The 24,387-nt window shown below is 36.3% G+C and overlaps 1 protein-coding gene across 4 annotated transcripts in view; it reads left to right on the forward strand.

The window, feature by feature from the left end:
• Positions 1–24,387, forward strand: part of LOC121867245 (serine/threonine-protein kinase greatwall-like) — a 219,980-nt gene that overhangs the window by 190,376 nt on the left and 5,217 nt on the right. For 2 of the 4 annotated variants that reach the window (XM_042367097.1, XM_042367100.1), the window contains one exon: positions 11,916–14,327. In XM_042367097.1, coding sequence (XP_042223031.1) covers positions 11,916–11,962 — 47 coding nt within the window. In that variant the 3' untranslated portion in view covers positions 11,963–14,327. Of the gene's footprint in view, positions 1–11,915; positions 14,328–24,387 lie in introns of those variants that run through there. The other 2 variants (XM_042367098.1, XM_042367099.1) reach the window with 2 other exon arrangements.

The following is a 24,387-nucleotide window of genomic DNA, read 5'->3' on the forward strand; positions in this document are numbered from 1 at the left end:
TTATGGGTAATTCATTAACGGTTACGTTAACGGGGACCACTTAACTGAATAGTGGAATTTGTATGTGTACAGTAGTACCGCTTAAGGTCAATTGAACCACAGGATGCAGCGTTAAGTGAAAACTGCGTTAAGTGAACAACAGAACATATGGGATTAATTCCAATAGAGACTGGCCCGACCCCAAACTCCACTTTTTGGCGACACACAACTATGTTGTAGTAAAATTTTATCTTAACTTTGATGGTATACACAATTAATAATTAAGAGAAATATCAATAATATTAGGTTTTAACACTTGCATTAGTAGAAAGATGGCTGGGCACCGGGGATGGGGGTTGGTTCGAGGCAGAGGGCAGATTATTGGCCCTCACATGTATCACTTGCATCAATTGTATCACTATCCACCACAGAGGCTTGCAGGGCCTCTTTGTCAAACCCCTCAAAGGCCATATAAGTCCATATCCTCACTATAATTATCACTATCACTGACTTGGGCGGCTGTGGTGGGTGGCGGTGAAGAACTTCGGTATGCTTTGATGACTGGGCGACCTTGTGCGTATTGCCGCGCCGGCTTCCGGCGTATATGATGAAAAATTCCGCGTTAAGTGAAAGTTCAGCTCTGGCGAGGCACGTATATGATAAAGCGGCGTTAAGTGAAACCGGCGTTAGGTGGGGTAATACTATAGGACAGATTATGCTAAGTAGGAGAGGTAATTATAATTGTTTATGAAAGTGTAATCCAGAAAAAAAAAGGATGAGTTTTTGTTGATCCGTTCATCGGTGAGTTTTTAGGAACTGTCACCCCCACTTTAGAAAGTTTTTAAAAGCATTTAAAACAGTTAAGTAAATAATTGAATCATCACTTGTAAATAAGGACAATGAGGGAGTGGGAGGTTGGCGGTGATTGAATCGAGTCCTGGTGTTTGTACTAGACCTGCAATGACTTTAATTATTTGGTTTCCTAAAGTAATTTTACACTGCATGATGTTGCCATAACCACCTCCTGGGCTAATTATTAATGTCTAGATTGCATCCCTACCCAATTTTTCCATTCTGTATTACACTGACTTATATTAGACTCCTGGTCAACTTTGCCATCTTTCCATGTGGGGTGCACATTAACGAAGTTTGTACACTATTGTGCTGAGGTGTATGAAGAAGAATGAAAAGTGCACATGATGAAATGTAAATTACCTTATCTGCAAAATATTTATTTGTATAGTCGTTTGAGGGAGTTGTACACTATGAGGTACAGTACTGTATACAGTGGTCCTCGGTTTCTGAACAGATCGATTAACAAAATTTCGGTTTATGAATTACTCCCATAAGGATCTTCAGTTGGTTAACGAACAAAACTTCGATTAAATCCTTACGACAAACCGTTTTGTTGTGAACATCAGCTTATCGGCTAGTCCACTAATACAGTAATCTGTTCTATGTTTACATTCGTTTCCAGTGGGTAAATATCAAGAAGGTTGTGTTCTAGAATATTTTTACATTTTTATTAAAATTATTTAAAAATTTAGCCATCCAAGCTCTGTCTACATATAATAGTTCAACTAATATTTTTGGCTCGATATATGTAACTTTATTCATTTATTGAAAATCATTTAATGCACACTGTCCTAAGGGCAAAGCTGTGCTGTACTTGTAATCAAAATAATGTACAAAATGATTCCTAAATTTTTGTCTAATGCAAACTACAGTTGTACCCCACTTACTTAGCGGTCAATTGAACCCAGAGGGTCCGTTAAGTGAAATCCGATAAGTGAACAACAGAACATATGGGATTAATTCCAATAGAAACGGCCCAACCCCCAAACTCCACTTTTTGAAGGCACATACCTATGTTGTAGTAAAAATAACATCTTAATTTTATGATGGTACATGCACACAATTAATACTTAAGAGAAATAAAATACAGTCGCCATTAATGTCCATTCAAATAATGGACTGGCTCCCTCCCCTCTCACACTACACTGCCGGCTCTTCCCTCTCAGAGATTTTTGGGGAAAACCACTAAATTTTAATAAATAATACCTCAAACTAAAGTTAGGATAATACAATTGACATTGCTGGATTCCTTGTAAGACCAGGAATATTTTGAATATAAATGTCATATATTTTAAAGATAACATAGTTACCTAGAAAATTTTTCTAAAATTTGTATGTTTAATGCAAAATATATGATGTTTATATTCAATCATCCTCAATGTATAAATTCCAGCGGGGTATTTGTATGAATTTTATGAGCTAAAACAGGCAGTCAGGCAGGGTGGCGGGTGGGGCAAATCTAAAAATAGCGTCTCAAGGCGGACACTCGTATATTTGGAAAAAATCCGTGTTAAGTGAAAGTTCAGCTCTGGAGGAGCACAGCGTATGATAAGCAGCGTTAAGTGAAACACGTTGGTAATACTGTATAGCATGTTTACATTCAAATTAATCACTATCTTATAAGAATTCCAGCAATGTAAATTATATTCTCCCTGTCACTTCTATGACATTTTATACGAAAGAAACAAAACTGAATCTAAGGACATAAATAAACATATAAATACTTCACTAGACCTTGTTGCCAACTGTCAAACTTGTAACTTTTTTCTCCCCTCCTCCCCCTACCAAACAGGGAGGTACTACCACCTGGGAAGATATTGGAAGCATAATGTGTTTAGTCTAATGGTAGTGCTGCCGGCATCTGAAAATTGGGACCAAGTCCCAGGTTGCTAATCTGACTTTCTGCCTCATCACAATTGTAGGGTCTCAATTGTTTCTACTGATAGCACAACATTCATATATTGTTTCTCACTCTTCATCTTTTTTTTTTTTATTTCTTTATGGTTCTTTATTATTATTATTCTTATTATTATTATTGCAGTGTTTATCATTATATATATATATATATATATATATATATATATATATATATATATATATATATATATATATATATATATATATATATATATATATATATATATATATATATATATATATATATATATATATATATATATATATATATATATATATTGATAACCACAAGGAAAGAAGAAAACCACGAAGTTCCCAAGCGCTTTGGTGTAATTCACATCTTCAGGGGTGAGTACAGTCATCGCGATTAGTTCGACGAACCCGAACAACGTCCGATAGAACAACGTCCGATCACATATACGTCGTGGCCCCCCCACCCCGAAAAAAAAAAAAAGTAAAAACAAGCCTGACACCTGCTGGACCACCACTCCACGACCCCCTGACAGGAACATGATGATCCTCCCCATACTGATGGAATAATATGTGTTAAAGGGATATACTTTCCTTCATATGAAGCTTTTTGTTTGCCTCCAGGTGTAATGTTAACCTACATGTGGGGAAAAAATCTCACCTACAAATTGACATTAACACATTTGCTAACCAATCAGACATATCTAGTTGCCTCAACAATTGCAACCCCCAGTTGCAATTGGGGGTTACAATTCAGTACTGTGTGTCATTGTAAGAAATAGCAAAAGTCTCAGGTGCACTTTAAAGATTAAGAGAAAACAGTGGACTCAGGCGTCCTGATGTGAGGAAAAGCAGGACTCGTATGATGGGGAGACCAAATAACTATACTTCCATGTTTTGTGGACTACAGTATTGGGGTGCCACTTTTTTAACTCACTTTGTAATAAACCTAGCCATGCCTGTTGTGTTTTATGATGTTACCATAATATTATATATATATATTTAGTGGGTCTAAATGGTGTTCAAATGGGAAAACTTGGGGTTGGGACTTGGGTGCCTGGAACCAATTAGAATAAATCCCATAGGTTCTCGCTTCGTTATCCGTTTTTAAGATTATCTTGTATGGCGAGATTAAATAAGTAGCGATAACAGGGATGATTATGCTATGCTGTATATACTTGCTGAGCATTGTACGTTGCTTCTGTGGTGTTATGTGTTACAGAGTGCCAATGACAGCCCTAGGATCCGCTTCCTCTATCAGGAATAAACAATTAAAATTTAAATTGAAAACATTCAAATAATGGGACATAGAACCTAAATGGCCCTAGAAGCGGGCACTGATCCTGCGTATGCATGGCGTATTCTATAGATTGTGTTGCCCAGGCGTCGTTATCTAGTGAATTTAGTCCAATATTGTACAGTAACAAATGGAAATAAATTAAAACCTGTATTGTACATGTACTAAATGATTCTGATTACTAAAATTGTTATGTCTGTGCAAATATAACGTATACAATTCTTCAAATAAATTACTACCTTTAAGAATCAATATGTAAGTTATATTCGCAGGTCAGTTTAAGGTGGCCAAGAATTATGAGAAAGGAAGCTTGAATGCTCTTAAGTAATGATAAATAAACACGCGGGCCTTCAAGCGCCAACACATAAAATCTTGTCTCAAATAAATAAATAAACAATAAGCATGGCTGACTGTTTGTCACCCCCCCCCTCCCCCCTCTTCCCTGCCTCATAACGTGATTTAGACAAAAATTTGGTTTATATGTTTATTTTATATAATATTTCAAGACTAATGTTAGGATAACATAATTTGCATTGCTGAAATCCTTGCAAGAAAGATTGAATTTTAAATATAGCATCATATATTTTTGCTCAGGGAATATAAACAATATGAGAACATTGAGTGTCCAATACTGTAGTACACATAATATAAATTTTTTCCTTTGTATTTTTAGGTAGATTTACATAATTTCTTCTTTTATTTTCATCCATTTACATGCACACACCTACTAAAATAAAGTAAAATAATGGCGAAGCTGAATTAAAGCTGGGTGTACCTGTACTAATTTGATTCTGATTACTAAAGAGTACTTTATGTCTAGTCACAATTACTGCATATTTATATTCAAATAAATCAGTATCTTACAAAGAATCAGCAATGTTAATTATATTTTCCCAGGTCATTTTCACTGGCATTTTAAAATGAGAGAAGCTTAGTAGGACTGTTAAATAGGCTGCATGAGACCTTCAGCTCAAGCTGTTAAACATATCACCTCAAACCCCCCCACCCCTCTGGGAGCTCAAGGGTCCTTCCTCCCAAATCTCTAACAGCCGGGGGTTTTATTTTAGGCTTACAGTTTTTTATCTTGTATAATATCTCAGACTAAAATTAGGGAATTATAATTTTGCATTGCTGGAATCACTTTGAGCAGCTGATAAATTTTGAATATAAGCGTCATATATTTTTGCTCAAGAGATAAAAATTTGTTGTACATTGGTGCTGTTACTGTAGTACAATGATAATATATATTTTTTTAACTGCCATTTTTGGGTAGATTTACATAAAATTTCTTAATTTATTTTCATCATTACATGCCTCACCATACTAAAAAAAGCGTAAAAGAAATAAATGACCTTGGTGCAAAGCTGGAGTGCACATGTACTAATTTGATTACGGTACTAAAAAATTGTTATGTCTGGAGTACAGAATTACAGCATGTTTATATTCAAATTATTCAGTATCTTACAAGAATCCCAACAATGTTAATTCTATTCACCCAGGTCATGTCACTGTGGCTTTTCGCAAGAGAAGCTCCAGTCACTTAAGAACTGATAAATATATCATAAGAGGAAGCTCAGTCACTTAGAACTGTAAATATACAGGTACGTGTTAGACCTGAGCCTGTGCCAACTGTCAAAATGTACTACCTTCCCTCCCCCAGCCCCCTCCTCCCTCCCTCCTCCCTCCCTCCCTCCCTCCCTCCCTCCCTCCCTCCCTCCCCTCCTCCCTCCTCCCTCCCTCCTCCTCCTCCCTCCTCCTCCCTCCTCTCTCCCCCAACTGCCCAGCATTGCTGGAATCCTTATAAAACAGTGAATAATTTTAATATAAGCGTCATGTATTTTGCACAAGAGATAAAAATTAATCACCTGTATCACATTACAGTAATGATTTAAGAGTAAAAGTGTATATGTGCGTATATTGTATTCCATACGTAAGTATACTGTAAATAAAAAGTTTATGTGATGATCGGACAACGTCCATTTGATTTAACGTCTCGTTTCCAGAGCGTTATCTAGGGCGTTAACAGCAGAGCATATTTAACAATATATATATATATATATAATATATATATATATATATATATATATATATATATATATATATATATATATATATATATATATATATACATAATCAAAAACCTCGATTAACGACTTTAGGATTAACCGTCAATCCAACCTAATATTTTTTTTTTTTGTGAAATTGAATTATCCCACCGGGCACAGGTCACTAACCCACATCTGGGCCTGGGGGCGATAATGTAATAATATTAATAAGTAATGCTAATATTAATAATAATAAGAACCATAAAGAAATGCAAAAATGAAAAAAAAAAAAAACAATGTACCTGTATGTATGTTGTGTTGTCAATAGTAAGAGAAACAATTGAGACCCTGCAATTGTGTGTAAATGAGGCAGAAAGTCAGATCAGCAACCTGGGACTTGGTCACAATTTTTTTGATGATATGTTCTTTGACTTTCCCTTTTATTGACGGTTTCTGTGCTGGATCATATTTATTTACTTAAGTGGTTAATGTTTTAAAAATTCTATTGAAATATGAATGGCAAATGAATAAAATGAATAGAGGACTTAAATGAGGTAGGTTAGGAAAGTACTTTGAAAATGTATGTTTGTTTCCGTAGACTTTATGTACTTTATCCGTCCTTTTCGATTATCCGTCGGCCCCTTCCCCCATATGTGGTCGGATAATCGAGTTTCTATATATATATATATATATATATATATATATATATATATATATATATATATATATATATATATATATATATATATATATATATATATAACCACAAGGAAAGAAAGAAAACACGAAGTTCCCAAGCGCTTTCGTGTAATTCACATCTTCAGGGGTGAGTACAGACTAGAGATAATACAAATCAAGGTGTATATATACAGAGGGTGAGACCAGGTCCATTGTGGACCTGGTCTCTCCCTCCACCTCACCAAAATTTCCATTCAACAAAATGGTAGAAAAGTTCACTTACTTTGAGGGGTTATGTAGAAGGCCCTGGATGATGATGATGATGATGATGATGGGATTTAGAATGGGGTGGAGGAGAAGGAAGAAGAGAAGGCATTGGGGGTGGAGAAGTCACCCCATGGTGCCATTTCACCCATAAAATTTTAGCTCTGGTTTAATTCAAGATTATTTTTTTTAAATCAACTGCACTGCATTATATATTGTCAATATATAAAATATATTTCAAAATGACCAATAATTTGCTTGGAAACACAGAAAAAAAGCGTTTTAGTTGAAGAGTCTCAAGCAAGATGTTACCTCCAGTGAAAACAGAGAGACTGACGCCTGTTTGCTGTGTTAAGAGGCTGGATGCATTAAACTAGTCACTTTACCTTCAATTTTGTTCAATAATTGTTAAAATGCTAAAAATTGAATATTAAACTTTTAAAATTATTGAATAGTATAAACTTCTTGATATTTACAAATAGTAAGGAATTTAAGCCCTAGAACCGATTAATGTATTGGCGGACTGATACTAAAGCTGGTTGCCCGGTCAGTGCAAGCGAAAACATGTTGAGGTCGGTTAAGTAAGAAGTTCGATTAAGCAATTTTTTGTTAACTTGAAGATCCTTATTGAAGGCAGTTCGTTAATGAAATTACGTTAACCGAGGTGTTAGTTAAACGAGTCATGTATATATATATATATATATATATATATATATATATATATATATATATATATATATATATATATATATTTTTTATATATATATATATATATATATATATATATATATATATATATATATATATATATATATATATATATATATATATATATATATATATATATATATATATATATATATATATATATATATATATATATATATATATATATATATATATATATATATATACTGTATATATATACACACACACACACACACACACAGTCATAGCGGTTAATGTCCTGGATCGTTCTTTGGAAACGTGGCGTTAACGAAATGGATGTTGTCGAACTCTTAAATCACTACTGTAATGTGATACAGGAGATTAATTTTTTCTCTTGTGCAAAATACATGACGTTTATATTAAAATTATTCACTGTTTTACAAGGATTCCAGCAACGCTGGGCAGATGGGGGAGAGGGAGGGAGCGAGCGAGGGGGCTTGGGGGGAGGGGAGGTAGTACATTTGACAGTTGGCACAGGCCCAGGTCTAACGTGTGTATATTTATCAGTTCTTAGGTGACTAAGCTTCTCTCTTATAAAAAGCCAGTGATATGACCTGGGTGAATATAATTAACATAGCTGGGATTCTTGTAACATACTGATTAATATGAATATAAACATGCTATAATTTGCACTAGACAAAACAATTTTAATACCGTAATCAAATTGGTACGTGTGCACTCCAGCTTTGCACTAAGAAATCTATGTAAATCTACTCAAAAATACAGTTGAAAAACTTTTTTATAAAATATACTACAGTACTGTACACTAATGTACAAAATTTTTTATCTCTTGAGCAAAATATATGATGTTTATATTCAAATTATTGGCGGTCTTGCAAGGATTCCAGCAATGCAAATTATAATCTCCTAACTGTAGTCTGAGATATTATATAAGATAAAAACTGTAAGCCTAAAAGCCTGGCTGGGGGGAGGACTGACGGCTCCGCCACCCAGCGAGGGGGAGGGGGGGTGGGGGGGTTGAGGTGATAAGTTTGAGGTGAAGGTCTCTGTGTGTTTATTTAACAGTCCTACTAAGCTTCTCTCATTTTAAAATGCCAGTGATATGACCTAGGAGAATATAATTAACATAGCTGGGATTCTTGTAAGATACTGATTAATATGAATATAAACATGTTGTAATTCGCAATAGACATAACAATTTTAGTACCGTAATCAAATTAGTACATGTGCAGTCCAGCTTTGCACTAATTTATTTTACGTTTATTTTAGTATGGTGTGTGAATGTAAATGGGTGAAAATAAATGAAGAAATTTATGTAAATCTACCCAAAAATACAGTTGAAAAACTTTTTATAAAATGTACTACAGTATTGTACACTAATGTACTAAATTTTTTATATCTTGAGCAAAATATATGACGTTTATATTCAAATTATTCGCTGTCTTGCAAGGATTTCAGCAATGCAAATTATATTATCCTAACTTTAGTCTGAGATATTATATAAAATAAACACAAAGAAATCACCAATCTTTTGTCTGGGAACACAAGGAGGGTGGGAAGAGGGGGGGAGGGGGCAGGAGGTGAGGTGACAGAATGTCTGGCGTTTGTTTGTTTATTTATTTGAGATAAGATTTGACAGTTGGTGCTGAAGACCTGCCTGCGTGTTTATTTATCATTACTTAAGAGTGACTAAGCTCTTCTCATAATTTGCCACCCAAACGACCTGGGTGAATATAACTAACATTGGAGGGATTCTTGTAAGATAGTAATTTATTTGAATGTTTTTTTTTCAATTTCAATTTAAATTTTAATTGTTTATTCCTTGATAGAGGAAGCGGGATCCTAGTGCTGTCACTTGGTACCCCTGTACCATAACACCAGAAGTAACAGTGTTACAAGTATATACAGTCATCCCTTGGTTATCGCGCCTAATTGGAACCCCGCCGATAACGAAAGTACAAAACCTATGGGATTTATTCTAATTGGTTCCAGGCACCCAAGACCCAACCCCAAGTTTCCCATTTTACGACCATTTATACCCACTCAACATATATATAATGTTATGGTAAATATCATAAACACACATAGGCATGGCTAGGTTTATTACAAAGTGATGAAAAGGGTACACTTAATACTGTAGTCCACAAAACATGTAGCTATGGTTTTTTTATTTGGTCCTCCGTCATACGAGTCCGTTTTCTGTCACATCAGGATGCCTGAGTCCTCCGTTTTCTCTCTTAATCTTAGAGTGCACCAGAAACTTTACTCTTTTTAGTAATGCCACAGAATTTGAAATTGCAACCCCAATTGCAACTTGCAATTGTTGAGGCAACTAGATATGTCTGATTACAGCAAATGTGTTATTGTCAATTTGTAGGTGAAAGATTTTATCCTCAATAGATGTAGGTTAACATTTCACCTGTAGGCAAATGCTTAGAAAAGCCTAAGTAAGGAAGCATATTCCTTTAACACATAATATCTGACCAGTATGGGGAGGATCATCGTGTCTCCGTCAGGGGGTCGTGGAGTTGTGGTCCAGCAGGCGTCACATGTTTTTTTTTGAGGGGGGGGGGCCACGGACGTATATGCGATCGGACGTTGTTCGGTCGGACGTTAACCAGTGCATGACTGTATATAAACTGAACCTCATGTTAGCCATAAGAACTTAGCTCGTGTAAGGTTTAATTTTTATTTATCTTTTCTTATTTTCATATCAAACCTTACAAGATTTGTAGGACTAGAGGCCTTCAGTAAAATTTTACAGTATGTTTTAAATAGATGACATTTCTTGTCTACTTGACTACACAGAAACCATTGAGGGTTTTTTTTTGTGGAGATTAAAAGATAAATAAGACAGGAATTTGCTTTGAATGTTTCAATCCTTAAAGTAAAAAAATATCTACCTGGTGACCACAGATGTATTGTTTATTATTATAACATCTTCAGGTTTTGTTTAACAGTATACCAAGCTTTCCTGTTACTTTAGATCTGTGCTATTCAACCTGGGTGGACAAGATTTTGTTTGGGGTGGATGAAGGGGTGGACGAGATTTGAAAGGATGGCGACACGTGTGAATGTGTGTGTTGCCTGCATTCTTTCTATGGAAGCATGACACCGCTCATAATATTTGAAACGCCAACCAATGAGAAAACAGTGCTAGGAGGTGGATTCAGTTTCAAATTTTGAAGTCAGTGCCCAGTTGACTGTCGTGGAAAGAGTAGGTAAGGTAGCGTTTCACTCGATTTTTCATGGCTTGTGTTTATATACCATGAAGCTGGACAAAACAACAGATGTGGGAGGGGAAGTGCAGTTGATTGTGTACTGTCACTTTCCAGATTTAGAGTTTAAGATCATAGTTAACACTATTTATGCTGCCTCCATTTGGGGGTTGAAACAGCAGAGGACATTTTCCAGAAACTTAATTATTTTATGATTGAAGAGGGCATTGAATGGTCGAAAGTAATATCCCGTCACTACAGATGGTGCAAGGGCAGTGATTGGAGCAATCAATGGTGTTGGGGTAAAAATTCAAGCCGTATCACCTAACTGTGTTTCAATAAACTGTGTGATTCACCAAGAGGCCCTTGTTGCTAAGTGACTGAAAGAGACTGGAACAGCCAGTGAGAAGAATGATTTTGAGCTCCTTCTCGAGGACATCATCAAAATGGTGAATTGTATCCTGACCCGTGCAAAAAGCACAGCATGTTCAGTGGGTTGTGCAAAGATATGGAAGCCAACCTCACCACGCTGCTCTTTCATGCCGAGGCGTGGTGGTTATCCCGTGGGAAGGTTCTGAACAGAGTGCTTGCACTGAGAGAACAGTTGTGTGTTTTCTTCACAGAGGAAGCAAACCCCATGGAAGTTAAATGTCAGGATTACTTTTGGCTGGCAAAGTTGTCATACATGGCCTCAGTTTTTTATCATTTGAGAAGGTAGGGATATTTTCACAGAAGTGGGAAAAATAAATGGATTCTAACCGAAGGTGCAAAAGTGGAGAGCCAACATAGAAAAGAACAATTTGTCTGATTTTCCAACTTTTTAAGTTTCATCACTAGGGGTGGATGACATCAAAAAAGGTTGAATAGCACTGCCTTAGATGGTGTGTAATTACTTTAATAATTCCAGATGCTCTGGACTGCATCTCAGAATATCAAGATTGCACAATCTGCCTTCTGTCTTCTTTTTTTCCATTTTCTCTAACATGTTTTATTTACTTTCAGCTCGCAATAATATCCAGCATCTCACCGTATCTAACTTTGATTTGTGAAGTGAAAAGTAGACATGATCATCCTGCCCAAAAAATAAAGGTTAGTTTGATCCAGACAGGACCACTGTTCTAGCCACATACAAAGATATAAAGTTACTCTAAATTATTTCAAAAACAGCATGTCATATATTTAATAACACAGTACTGCTTGTGAATACTGTATAATTATACAATGTTTCACGGGTTATATAATGTTAAATGTAAAAGGAAACTCATCCTTTTCCCCCAACAATGAATAAAATTTTCTGTTTGTAATATTAGTAATATATTGTATACTGTAATCAGAAATAATGTGTATCTTACCAAGAATATATTTTTGCAGTGTTTCAGTGACTGTGTAGATAAGAAATATTGTATGAGATTATTTAAAATGTGTTAGTGTTGTAATTTGTAGATTTTTCTTTGTAATCCTGGTACATTTGTAATTTTACCTTCCTTTGAAGAGGTCATTACAGGTATACTGTAATTATGATATACAGGGTATAACTGAGTTTTTAAAGCATCTTATATACTGCATATATAATCTTTGCATTATCTTATCTTTCATTTAGAAGATATCTCCCATTTCTCCTACTAGCAAACAGCTCTTTAATCTGTTACTGTTTTTCACTTTTTGAGGAACCAACAAGGATAAAATCTACTCATGAAATGTCTTCCTCATTAAATAAGCCTTCTTATCTTCATTCCATTGTTGTTGTCTGCTAAGAGGAGATGTCGGGTAAAATCTGTCAAGGGAGACGACTTTTATGCTTTTTTTTTATGTGAATCCAGTTTCTATGCATGCAGTTGATGACGTGCTAGGCTGTGTGATTTGTTGTGTACAGTGTACTCTCGATTTAACGGAATCACATATAAAAAACTTGATTTAGCGGAAGGAATTTTTTCCGTTATTTTTCACTTGATTTAGTGAACTAGTTCACTAAATTTTAGATTAATTGCGTTAATATGCTCACACCTATGGAGACACCTCAGACACATGATATGCACATAGAAACATTATTCATGGCTTATCTTAAACTAGGGGGTTCGGTGTTTGTTTTCAATTTTTACTATACTGTACCTGCAATTTCCAAACCTTTTTCCAATTGATAGCTGTACTCTTTTGACTTTCTCTCCCACACCAGTTCCTTTCTGAGACTTCTGAGAGACTTTCGACATGATGCCTAAGCACAGTAGTCAGTTGACCGAGAGGTAGCAGTGGACAACACATGCGGTGGCGGCAGGACACAGACTGAGCAGATGTAAACAAATCCCATGCACCAAGCAGCGCATTTGGCTTGGAATTTAATGGAATGATTTTCAATTTAGCAAACTAGTTCATTAAATTTAGCAAAATTAGCGGAAATTTCGATTTAACAGAAAGGGGTGGCTCAAATTAGTTTGTTAAATCAAGAAAATACTGTATTACTCCTTGTGTTTGGCATGGAAAATGTCCGTAAAATAATGGGGATGATGAGGGAGGAATGATTTGTGATGAAATTCCTTCCTTTAAATTCCATGTGCTAAATGGTATTTTTGTGAGGAGGAGTCTCTATCATAGATTAGAACACAGTTCTATTTACAAAAATACTGGTGTGACCAAATATCACAATCTTGATAGCAACATCTGACCACAGCTCACCTCCCGTCACCTACATGCTATGTACAGTATGTTATGAATTTGGGGAATGTCTTGCCACCAGTAAGTTATTACCCCAGAACTGAGGTGCATATGCTTTGAAGGTGGCTTGAAATATACCTGTGTGATAGGGAGGCAGACCTAGCTGTAAAATTATGGAAATTAGTCTGCAATTTATTGCCTGGATGGGTTATTCACTAAACTCTGCATGATAGAAATTTACTGTCTTGAGAATGTTTGAGTTAAAGTAAATGTGCAGGTTGTCCCTGATTTACGAAGGTTCTGTTTACGAAAATTAAAAGTTATGAAAAATTTAACTTCTCCAATGATTAAACTTATTAGCACTCTCAGGATCACCTGAAATTTATATAACGAGGCTGTCACAGGATCACTTTTCCGTCTTCAAAATGACCAGAAATCGCAGAGATTTTTTTTCCTGAGCACTATTCGTGACTACGATATATTCAAATATTTATTCAAATGATGCCTTTCTGTGTAAAAAAAGGCTGGGAAATCATATGAAACCCTCAAAAATATAATAAAATAAAATAATAAATCGAAGCCATTTTGACAAGTATAAGTGAAAAGTGAGTTTACTGTTGATTCCTCTTGGCACTGTACCCACATCATTGCATCAGTCAGTATAAAATGCATGGCAAGAAAGAGCAAATACGAGAAAGATGTGGTGTAATCAGAAAAAAATATAATGTAAAAAGTAACAGTTACAGAATAAAAAATAAAAATAATGTTTAGACTTTTTTTTCTTGCTATTTTTTTTTTTTTCTAAATCTTTTGAAAGTTTTTATGATGGATTCTTACTGTACACTTACTAAGGAAGAGAATTACAGCAGTTAAAAGGTTCTGTTACAAAAACTAAACTTTTAGCAATAATATTTCCACTTACCACTTAGACGTTCCTGTTGCTTTGTGGAGACAATGTACGTGGAGGGGGAATGTGTGTGCCTGGTTGCAAGAGTCACGTAAGTTATTTTGTGCTTGGATGAACATGTAAGGTGGAAAGGTAGATTGGGAAAGGATGGGAGAAGGGGGAAAGGATGGTGTGAGGAGGGAAAACCTCACAACCAGTACTGTCTTTTGATATGGTAAAGAGAAAAGTGCCCAAGCACATGTACTGTATATGGTGTGCACACCACATATGTACTGTACTGGGTATCCTTCTGTGTGCCCTTATTTATGCACAATCGGCATCTCTTCTTCTGGTTGTGCTTCACTTTGACAGTGGTATGGTGCAGTGTGTTATTAAGCCGAGCATCAGTGTCAGGCACCAATCTTGCCTTCTTTGTAATCCTAGACAGGTGTACCCCTGGATATACACCTTTAGATGTGGACCAGGGTGTACAACACCCCATATAAAAAAAGTAATAAAAAAAAAAGTAATCCAATTTGTGTATGCCCGCCATCTTATAGATTAGCCTTTTCTGCAGGCCTTTCATACCTCAAACATCAACAAATATGTTACAAGGTATAAGTAAAATTTAATTTTTGGAAAAAAGGTTTCTCATCTTTCACATTTTCTGTAGCAAAACCTTGCTATCAAATTTCAAGCTATTTCATATGCAGCTGAGATAATGGATATAAGTACTTTAGGGGAAAAATAAGTGTCATAGGGCCAGTAGTTTATTCAGGTCAGGTCATTGAATTTGAGGGGGAAAATAGTGAAAAATGGCACATAAAAATTACGTATTGCAAGACTGCTGAAAACACACAAATAAAGAAACCAAGGATATTATACGAGGTAGCACAACTTCACAGACACTTTACATGTCCAGCCATCTCACTCATCTACGTATTTGCAGTCCAAACATGTCACAAATGAATGGTGAAGACGAACTGGCTTATAGCACGTGCTGCACACATTTTTTGTTTTTCTTTCTTTTATGGTGCGCTGTTGTCACAATGCTTCTGCTTTTCCAGAAATCCAGTGACAGGGTTAGGTGTGACTGTGAGATTCATGTTGAAGGCCTCCCTGATGGCAGCCTTCACACTGTTCCTCATATTTTCTTGATGAAGACGCTTCTAAGCCCATGGTCTAATAAGTTTACCTCCTAGAGCAGTCGTGAACTTGTACCGGTTCATCGGTAGTTATTGCCTTGTTGCCCTGTTCCCACAGTGAATGACCCAGGCATTCAGTGTTATGCCATGAAATAGACATATGGGCCAACACCTGGTCTTACTACTGCAGGAATACTTTTACAATGTGGTACTTCTCTATTTCATTGTGCTTCCATACCTTCACTTTGCTTTGAGCCTTCCTAACTCTTCTCTGTTCACTGTTCTTACATAACCTTCACTATAGGCTTCTCTAACTTCACTGTGCTTCCCTATCTTAAACTTTTCTTCCCTACAAACATTAACAGTGGCACTGCCCGTGGAAATTATCAAATTGTCAAATCAGTTGTAGTAAATTAATTACCTGTACTACAATTTCCTGACAACTAGCATTAAAGCTTACCTTCATGAAGTATGAATGTCCAAGTAAAAGAGAGAAAAAAGCAAACAAAGTTTTCACACAAACAAAAGATGGAGTATGAGCCAGGGAGACTGAGGCCTGTGGATGGAGTGGCTCCATACTGACAATGTATCCTTAAAGGAGTAAAAGAATCCCTATAGATGAACAGGTACTGTATGAGTAGCATCTCTCTCTCTCTCTCATTTACAAATTACAGTTGAAAATATGCTAACTATTTCCCTCATTTTTTTTCCTCCAAACAGGGGGGGGGGGGGCAAACTGCCTCCTGCCCCCTAGTAGGTCCGACAGTGTCCTGAAGCGGATTCCAAATTGGTTAAGGTTAATTCATATGAGCGTTGTTTCTCTTTTCCTGCTAATATAATTCTTGACGTTTAGTCTCCCGCTCTGCTACACGTTCTTTGCAAGCTATGGCATCCTTATATCTCTGCTCTTCTCTGTCTATTAACTGTGAAATATCCTCTGCCGATAGACCAGCATCTTCCCCAGCCTTCATTAAACTATATACATCAGTTTTAGGTCCTTCCATATCTTAAGAGTAACAAAATCTCAAGAGTAACAAACAAAATTAAGAATGAAGTAAAAATTTTATTTCAATTCTGCGAGGTAAAAATTAATGGATAAATCCATCACACCTGCACGAAAATACAACAGGGCAGCCACAGCACCATCACTGATCACCCGACCATCTCAAACAATGGAACCACAAGCACGTGAAGAACTAATGCCATCACCTATCCGTATCTGCGACAGGCGTAATGGATATAACAGTCCACTACACTTGTGCAATAGAATTTTTTTTTTTTTTACGGGAATTAGCCCACCGGGCACAAGTCAAACGACCCACAACGGAGCCTGAGGCGAAAAAAAAAACGGAAAGAAATTGAAAATATAGAAAAAAAGGTTATACAGGTTGTACCTCTCTAGTCCGGCATTCTGTGGTCCGGAAACTCCCGTGGTCCGGAACGATTTTAGTTTGTCCAATAGGTAGATAGGCAGCTTTTTTTTTTTTTTTTATCTGAATTATTATTATTATTACAGGAGTATTAAATTTTTGCCCCTCAGGCCCCAATGTGGGTCAGTGACCTATGCCCGGGTGGGCTAATCCCCTTAAAAAAAAAAAAAAAAAGCCGCGGGAAATTAAGGTTTGTTTACATCCGGCAGTTCGGCTGCTCTCTCTCTCTCTGCTTGTCTATACAGAGTACAACATTTAACCCTTCAATATATATGAGCAGTAAATAAGTGTTGCTTTCATATTCTTATGTAGAGTAATGACGATATATTTTCACATGTGCGCACTTACATACGAGCAGTCTCACTTTTTTTTTACCATTAATGGTTAGCTACTTATATTGTTCCATTTATTAACATTAAATAACATTACAGGTACTTCAAGCAACCATATTCATTTTTTACATTAATTTTACTACAGCTAAACTCAGGGTCTTATTTTCCTCAGTTTTATATGTAGAACCAATCAGTCACTGGTTTCGTAAGCTTTAACATAAACAATGCCGGCAGCGGTCTCGTCTCCTCTAATATTCCACGTATTATTAATAAATTGTATTGTTAATTTTGCACACACGTACATTAATTCAATAAAAGCAAATTCAGAAACATTAATTAAAATATATATGAACAGTAAATAAGTGTTGCTTTCATATTCTTATGTAAAGTAATGACGATATGTTTTCACGTGTGCGCATGCGCACTTACATATGCGATCTCTCTTTTTCTTTACCATTATCGTTAGCTACTTCTATTGTTCCATTTATTAACATTAAATAACATTACTTAAAACAACCATATTAATTTTACTACAGCTACAACCAAGGTCTTATTTTCTTCAGTTTTATATGTAGAACCAGTCAGTCACTGGTTTTGTAATCAACGAAAACAATGCTGTGTCATTTCCTCATGTGTTTTAATTTTCTACGTATTATTAATGAATTGTATTGCTCATTTTGCACACATAAACATTAATTCAATAAAAAAGACATTCAGTAATAAACAATAATGAATCTTTTGTACATAAGAGAAATGACGCTGTTTACACGATTATGCACGTCGTCTGCACGTTGGCGGGCCGTTCAAACCCGTCGAAATTCAAGTTTCCGCCGTCAAAATTTTTATTTATTTATTTTTTTGTGTGTTCCAATAAAATACGTTAAGAATTAAAAACTCGCGAAATTTGAGAAGCTACTATACGACATTTAACCCTTCAATATGTCTTCAAAGAGACCATGACGCAGAGAAAGTGGTGCTAGTGCTTCCAGGCATAAGCACAAGTCACTATCTATCCAGGGAAAGGGTGAATTTCCATGGTCCGGCAATTTCCATGGTCCGGCACCGGTCAGGTCCCGAGGTTGCCGGACTAGAGAGGTACAACCTGTACTGTATTAATCTACACCACGAAGATGCCGGAAAACCAGCTTTTTAAAGTGAGACAGATTGTAAGAGCATGGAAACACAGAAGAATGCAGAGCATTCCACAATTTGGCTGTGTGAGGAAAGAAGGAGGTACTATAACGGGTTATTCTCGTGTGACCGACATCCACAGAGAAATGGTGGGCACCGCGGACAAGACGTGTGTTACGAACCCACGGCCTTGCCGGCGGTACACAGGATGCCAAATCCACTGAACATTGCCCGTTAAAGTACCTGTAAAAGAGAGAGAGTGAAGCAACAATGCGGCGAAGAGAAAGGGGAGAGAGATTGTCGACTAAAGGAGGAGAGTTAATAAGACAAAATACCTTTGATTGCTCCCTATCTAATAGTTGGACAGAAGAAGAGCCACCCCAGATATGAGAAAAGTTATCCAAGTTAGGACGAATGAATCCCTTATATACTTGGAGCAACTGCTCAGGAGTGAAGTAGCTGCGGCATCTGTACAGCATTCCCAACTTTCGGGAGGCAGCTTTAGTTATACTAAAGATGTGTGATTTCCAGGACATATTGGAGGAAATGGTGAGGCCTAACATATTTATTACAGAATTTGGGAGGATGATAGCTCCCTGAAATGTAATTGGTGGGAGATCGTCTAATTTACAAAGTGTAATTGGTAAATATTGAGTTTTGTTACTATTGAACTTAACCAAGTTTGTATCTCCCCATTCAGAGATGCTGCACAGATCCGCGTTGATAGAAGTAATGATATCAGTTCTAGAAACAGATCTAGTTTGAGAGTTAGGAGGAAGGGGAAAATGTGAGGAAGAGTGAAGAGTAGAATCATTGGCGTAAGAATAGATAGAATTAGTTGTAGTGTGAAGTAAATCATTGATAAAAAGAAGGAAGAGAGTTGGTGAAAGAACAGATATAACAGTCCACTACACTTGTGCAATAGAATGAACCCAGGTCATATTAGTAATATGTTACAGAACAAGATTACTCAAATGGGATGAAGAACAATCCTTATCATGGGTTAGAAAAATATAAAACATACTTTAGTAGTACACTTTAAAGGTGCTGACTACATAACTAGACCCATGAAATATTAAATGACCTGGCAGAAATGCATAAAATATCACTGTGCATTCACTCTTTTTTTTATATGGTTTACAAGGATTGAATACCTCAGGAATTACTGTGAAGGGTCGCGTAATATCCAAGGCCACAATGTAGCACGAGCCCCGGAGCCACAGTGATCAAGACTTAATAGCTGGAAGGCGATCTATGTATAAAATACATGTACAGTTCAAAATTAACTATCCATTGGTACGTACAAATATACACCAAGCTAAGAAATAAATACAGCAGTTAACCCTACTCACTGCTCCAAGGTTGTTTGATCTTCACACCAATTATGATTAACTCTGCATTTATCTCTCGACTATGAATGATTGTACCAAAGGAAAAATAAAAATAAGTTTAAGAACAAAACTGTATTAACAATAATAAATTAAGAATAGTGGCAGCATATTAAGGAGACCATACAAAATATGAATCATGGCTGGTAAAGGTGGGGCCTGGTGTCACTAGGCAACTCAGGCCAACTGGACTTCATGGACAATCAAAGACAAAAGTCATGTAGTGGGTTTGTCCGAAGATTAAATATAACCAGTGAAACATTATGAGAGCCCCCTACCACAAGTCAGAGCGCACCAAGAGTTTTACCAAATTTCACGACACAACTTTTTGTCTTTCATGATACACAGGGTTACACTGGAGGCTGCACCCATCATCGAGAGTGTGATCACTATGTTGAAAAGTTGCTGTAGTGGGCTAGTGGCACACAAAAATCCTAGCGAGGTAACACGCTATACCAGCTAGCAAGGTCGCTAGCGACAGGCCACACAGGTCACCACACTGCAGCAGCTCCGCCACTCCATATACAGTAGAACGTTGATTTAAAGCGATTCAATTTAAGATTATTGATTTAAAGCAACACCCACAATTAAGGATATGTTTTAATTTAAAGCGAATCTTTCCTATTTTGCTCAAGTCAATGTGGCGCATCATATTTTAGATTTTGCGTCTAATATTTCTCTGGGCACGCTACACTATCCTAAGGACAAAGCTGTACTGTACATGTACGAAATGATTACTAAAATTTTTGTCGAGTGCAAACTATAGCATGATTATATTAAAATTAATCACTATCTTATAAGAATTCCAGCATTGTAAATTATATTCTCCTCGGTCACTTCTATGACATTTTATATGCAAAAAACAAAAACTCATTCTAAAGGACATAAATAAACAAATAAATACTTCACTAGACCTTCGGCGCAACTGTCAAACATGTCACTGTCACCTCCCCTTCCTCCCTCCCTCCCTCCCAGCCAGGGTTTGCTGGTTATAGGCTTAAAGGTTTTATCTTATATAATATCACAGACTAAGTTAGGAGAATATAATTTGCATTGCTAGAATCCTTGCAAGACAGCGAATAATTTTAATATAAACGTCATATATTTTGCACGAGATAAAAAATTTAGCCCTTTGTAATAAAATTAATTTGAACTAAAATTTGTACTGTATGCCTAATTCAAACTATAGCATGTATATATTCAAACTAATCACTATCTTATAAGAATTCCAGCAATGTTAATTATATTCTCTCATGTCAGTTCAGTGACATTTTATAAGAGAAAAACTTAGTCACTCCTAAGAACAGATAAATAATTAGTACTAGACCTGGGGCCGCATACTCAAAAACATTTACGGGACTGTATCTCTTTGTTTACCCTGTAACTGGACTTACAGTCTCCAATCAGTTTACTCAAAACAGATATTTGGCAGCGGACTCAGTAAGTGAGCCCATAACTTACAGAACTTAAGGAGATGTTGTAACACGATCAACCCGGATATAGTAGTCACTATTTCCCGATTGCATAAGAAAAATTAATAGTATATGTTGGAATAAAGCTTGTTAGACTTGTTTTATCATAGAATAATGAAGAAAATGTTTTGTACATCAACATACTAAAATACGATATTACAGTTGTCTTTTTAGTTAATTTTTTTACGATAAGAAGAGGTTTGAGTGTTTCTATTTCTCGCGGAATGGAAGAGATGCAGCATTTGTCTTTTAACAACTTTTCAAGTAATTTTTACCAAAACAGAAGTTTGTATTGTTCACACTTGTGGTACAAATATTTTTTATGACTGAGTAAACTTGCAAATAGAACCTTGTTAATGTTGTATAGCCATAAATATCCCTAAGTAATGAAAGCCAAATATGAGGTCAAGTGAACATTCATGACCTAGACTTCGCCCTGTTTTGGGGATATTCAACCAATAGCCTATGCCAATTTTCTTATGTATATGGCGTATGATAACATGAAAGGCTCTATAGTGTCCATAGGCTAGTCAAAATAAAATGGTATTGGACATAAAATGTAGACTGCAATTGACTTGATTAAGCTATTGGCCTATATAACTGCCTTTTCAGTCTTAGCCAAATAAATGTTTAAACTTGGGGGCCTAGTTAATTTAGTTAGAACATTTACAAATATTTAAAGAGGAAATTATACCACTAGGATAGAAGTTAGGTTAGAAAATTTGTACCTGGCAAATTTGGTGAGTGTCAGGCTGTCAGTGAGACACTTTTTCTAGCAGTTACCTAAGGTCTAGTTCCAGTTTTTTCATTGACGGTAGCCTAGGGTAGAGTATTAATTTTAGAAACTTTAAGGCTAATGTGATTTAGTTTCAGGATTTCATTATTGCTTTTTTGGTGAACCTCAAGCAAATTCAGACCAAATTACCCAAACATTGAAAGGAAAACACCAGGGTCTAGGCTAAATCATTAGGTTAGGCAAGACTATGCTATCAACTTATTTATTTGAAGTGATCCAGAATAAGGCTATCCTAGTCTAGCTTAGGTGTCTTGTCATAGGCCAGCATTAGGCCAGGGGTTAACAACCAAAATTCTACTTGGGTTAAAACACCAAAATACAGTGATATTTCTGTAAGCCGGAACAATCGGTGAAGAGCACTTCCGGGAATGAGAGAGTTCCGGCTAACGAGACGACTCTCTCAAATCAAGAAAAAATCCCCCATCACCAGAATATTTCTGGTAATGCAAAAATGTTCTTGGTAGTTCCAGAAATTGCCCATTACATCATCTCTCGAACCCAGAAAAATTTCCCCCATCTCCGGAATTTTCCGCTTTCTGTAAAAAAATCCTCGGACTTACTGGAAAATATGTCTGATTTTCATTTCTCAAATACGGAAAAAAATTTCCCCATCCCCGGAATTTTCCGGTTATCTGGGAAAATTTTATCATAATTTTCCAGAAAATGTGCTCCTCGGAATTTCTTTCTCAAGGCCAAAGGTTTCCGGAAAATTCTTGCTTTGGGAACGATTTTTCAAGAAAATTACAATTCCAGCTATCATAAAGTTTCGGGTTTGAGGGATTCTAGCTACTGGAGATAATAAAATGAACACAGGTCAAAAACTCTTCGGCTACTGAGAATGCTGCTGTTCCTTCCAGAAAGCAGCTTCAAATGCGAGGATATCTTTTTAATACTTTTCACACTCTTATTTACTTTCTTACTGAACCATTTTATTCAGTTTCAAATGTGTACAGATATTTTAGCACCCTCTGCATTGTTCGGCATTTTACCCGTAAGAGCCAGGCAAGACCTAGAGCCGTGAAATTTTTTTTTCACAGGCATAACCTCACTGACCATATAGCCTATGCTGAGCCTAATAACTTGACGGCACATACATAATTAGTGCCCCGCACTTAATTTCTTTATTAGGCTTACATTTGGTTGTTGAAAAAGGGTTACAATGATGGAGCTGTAGGGCTACTAGTCTAGATTTATATGGAAGCAAATAAATAATTACTCATTGTTTGATAATGCAGCCATATAGGTTATATTTTGTGTGGTTATAGGTAGAAGAGTGGTCTGAGGGAGTAAGTTCCCCAAGGGCATTTTAGGTTTTTATACAGCTCCTCCCCGACTTACGACGGGTTTAGGGACCCAAATCCAGGTCGTAAGTCGGAAATGCAAAAAATAATACATATAAAATCTAAAATGAAATACAGTACAGTACAGTAAAAGTAATCAATAATGAAGAATGGACACAGTATTATTGTGCACTTACCTTTAATATAGTCAGCTGAATGCACACGGGGCCCCCATAATTTTCTATTTACAGGTATACGTGGAGACTATATTAATTGGATGAAGCAGAGGAGGAGACGGCTGGGTGGGTCATCAATGTCGCTTTCTTCAGACAGGTTTATGTACAGGGGAAACTTGCTGGTTGAAGGTATTGGATCATCTTTAGGGACTGAAGAGGCAGCACTGGTGGGGTGTGAGGAGACAGCAATGGGGGACTTCTTAAAATAGATGTCCAATTTAGACTGCACAGTTTGCTTTTTCTTTTCATTTTAAATCTCACTGTAGCAAGCAAGTGCATCTTGGACCATTCTGTCAACTTTGGCAAACCGCTCAACATTTTGATCCATTCCGTCAAACATTTGCATCCCCTTATTAATTGTAGCAAATGCCTCTGCCATTTGCTTCACTGAAAAATTTTTGGGGGTGCAGGTTCTTCTTCTACATTTAGACTCTCTTCTTCCTCTGCATTTTTGTGTACTTCCAGTTCGATAAGATCCTCACTACTTAGCTCTTCTGCTACACTTTCAACCATCTGTTCAACCTCTTCATTATCAATTTCTAACTCAAGCTGTTTACCCAACTCCACTATCTTGTTACTAATATCAGAAATTACTTCATTTTCATTAAATCCTCTGAAACTGATTCACATATCTTTTCAGGACTTTCTTCCATATTCCATTCATGCACTGTTCTGTAACCTCATCTCATGCTGCAATAATGTTCTTTATACATGTCAAAATGTTGTAGT

Source organism: Homarus americanus, unplaced genomic scaffold (assembly GCF_018991925.1).
Source record: "Homarus americanus isolate GMGI-L3 unplaced genomic scaffold, GMGI_Hamer_2.0 scaffold6317, whole genome shotgun sequence".
Classification (NCBI taxonomy): Eukaryota; Metazoa; Arthropoda; class Malacostraca; order Decapoda; family Nephropidae; genus Homarus; species Homarus americanus.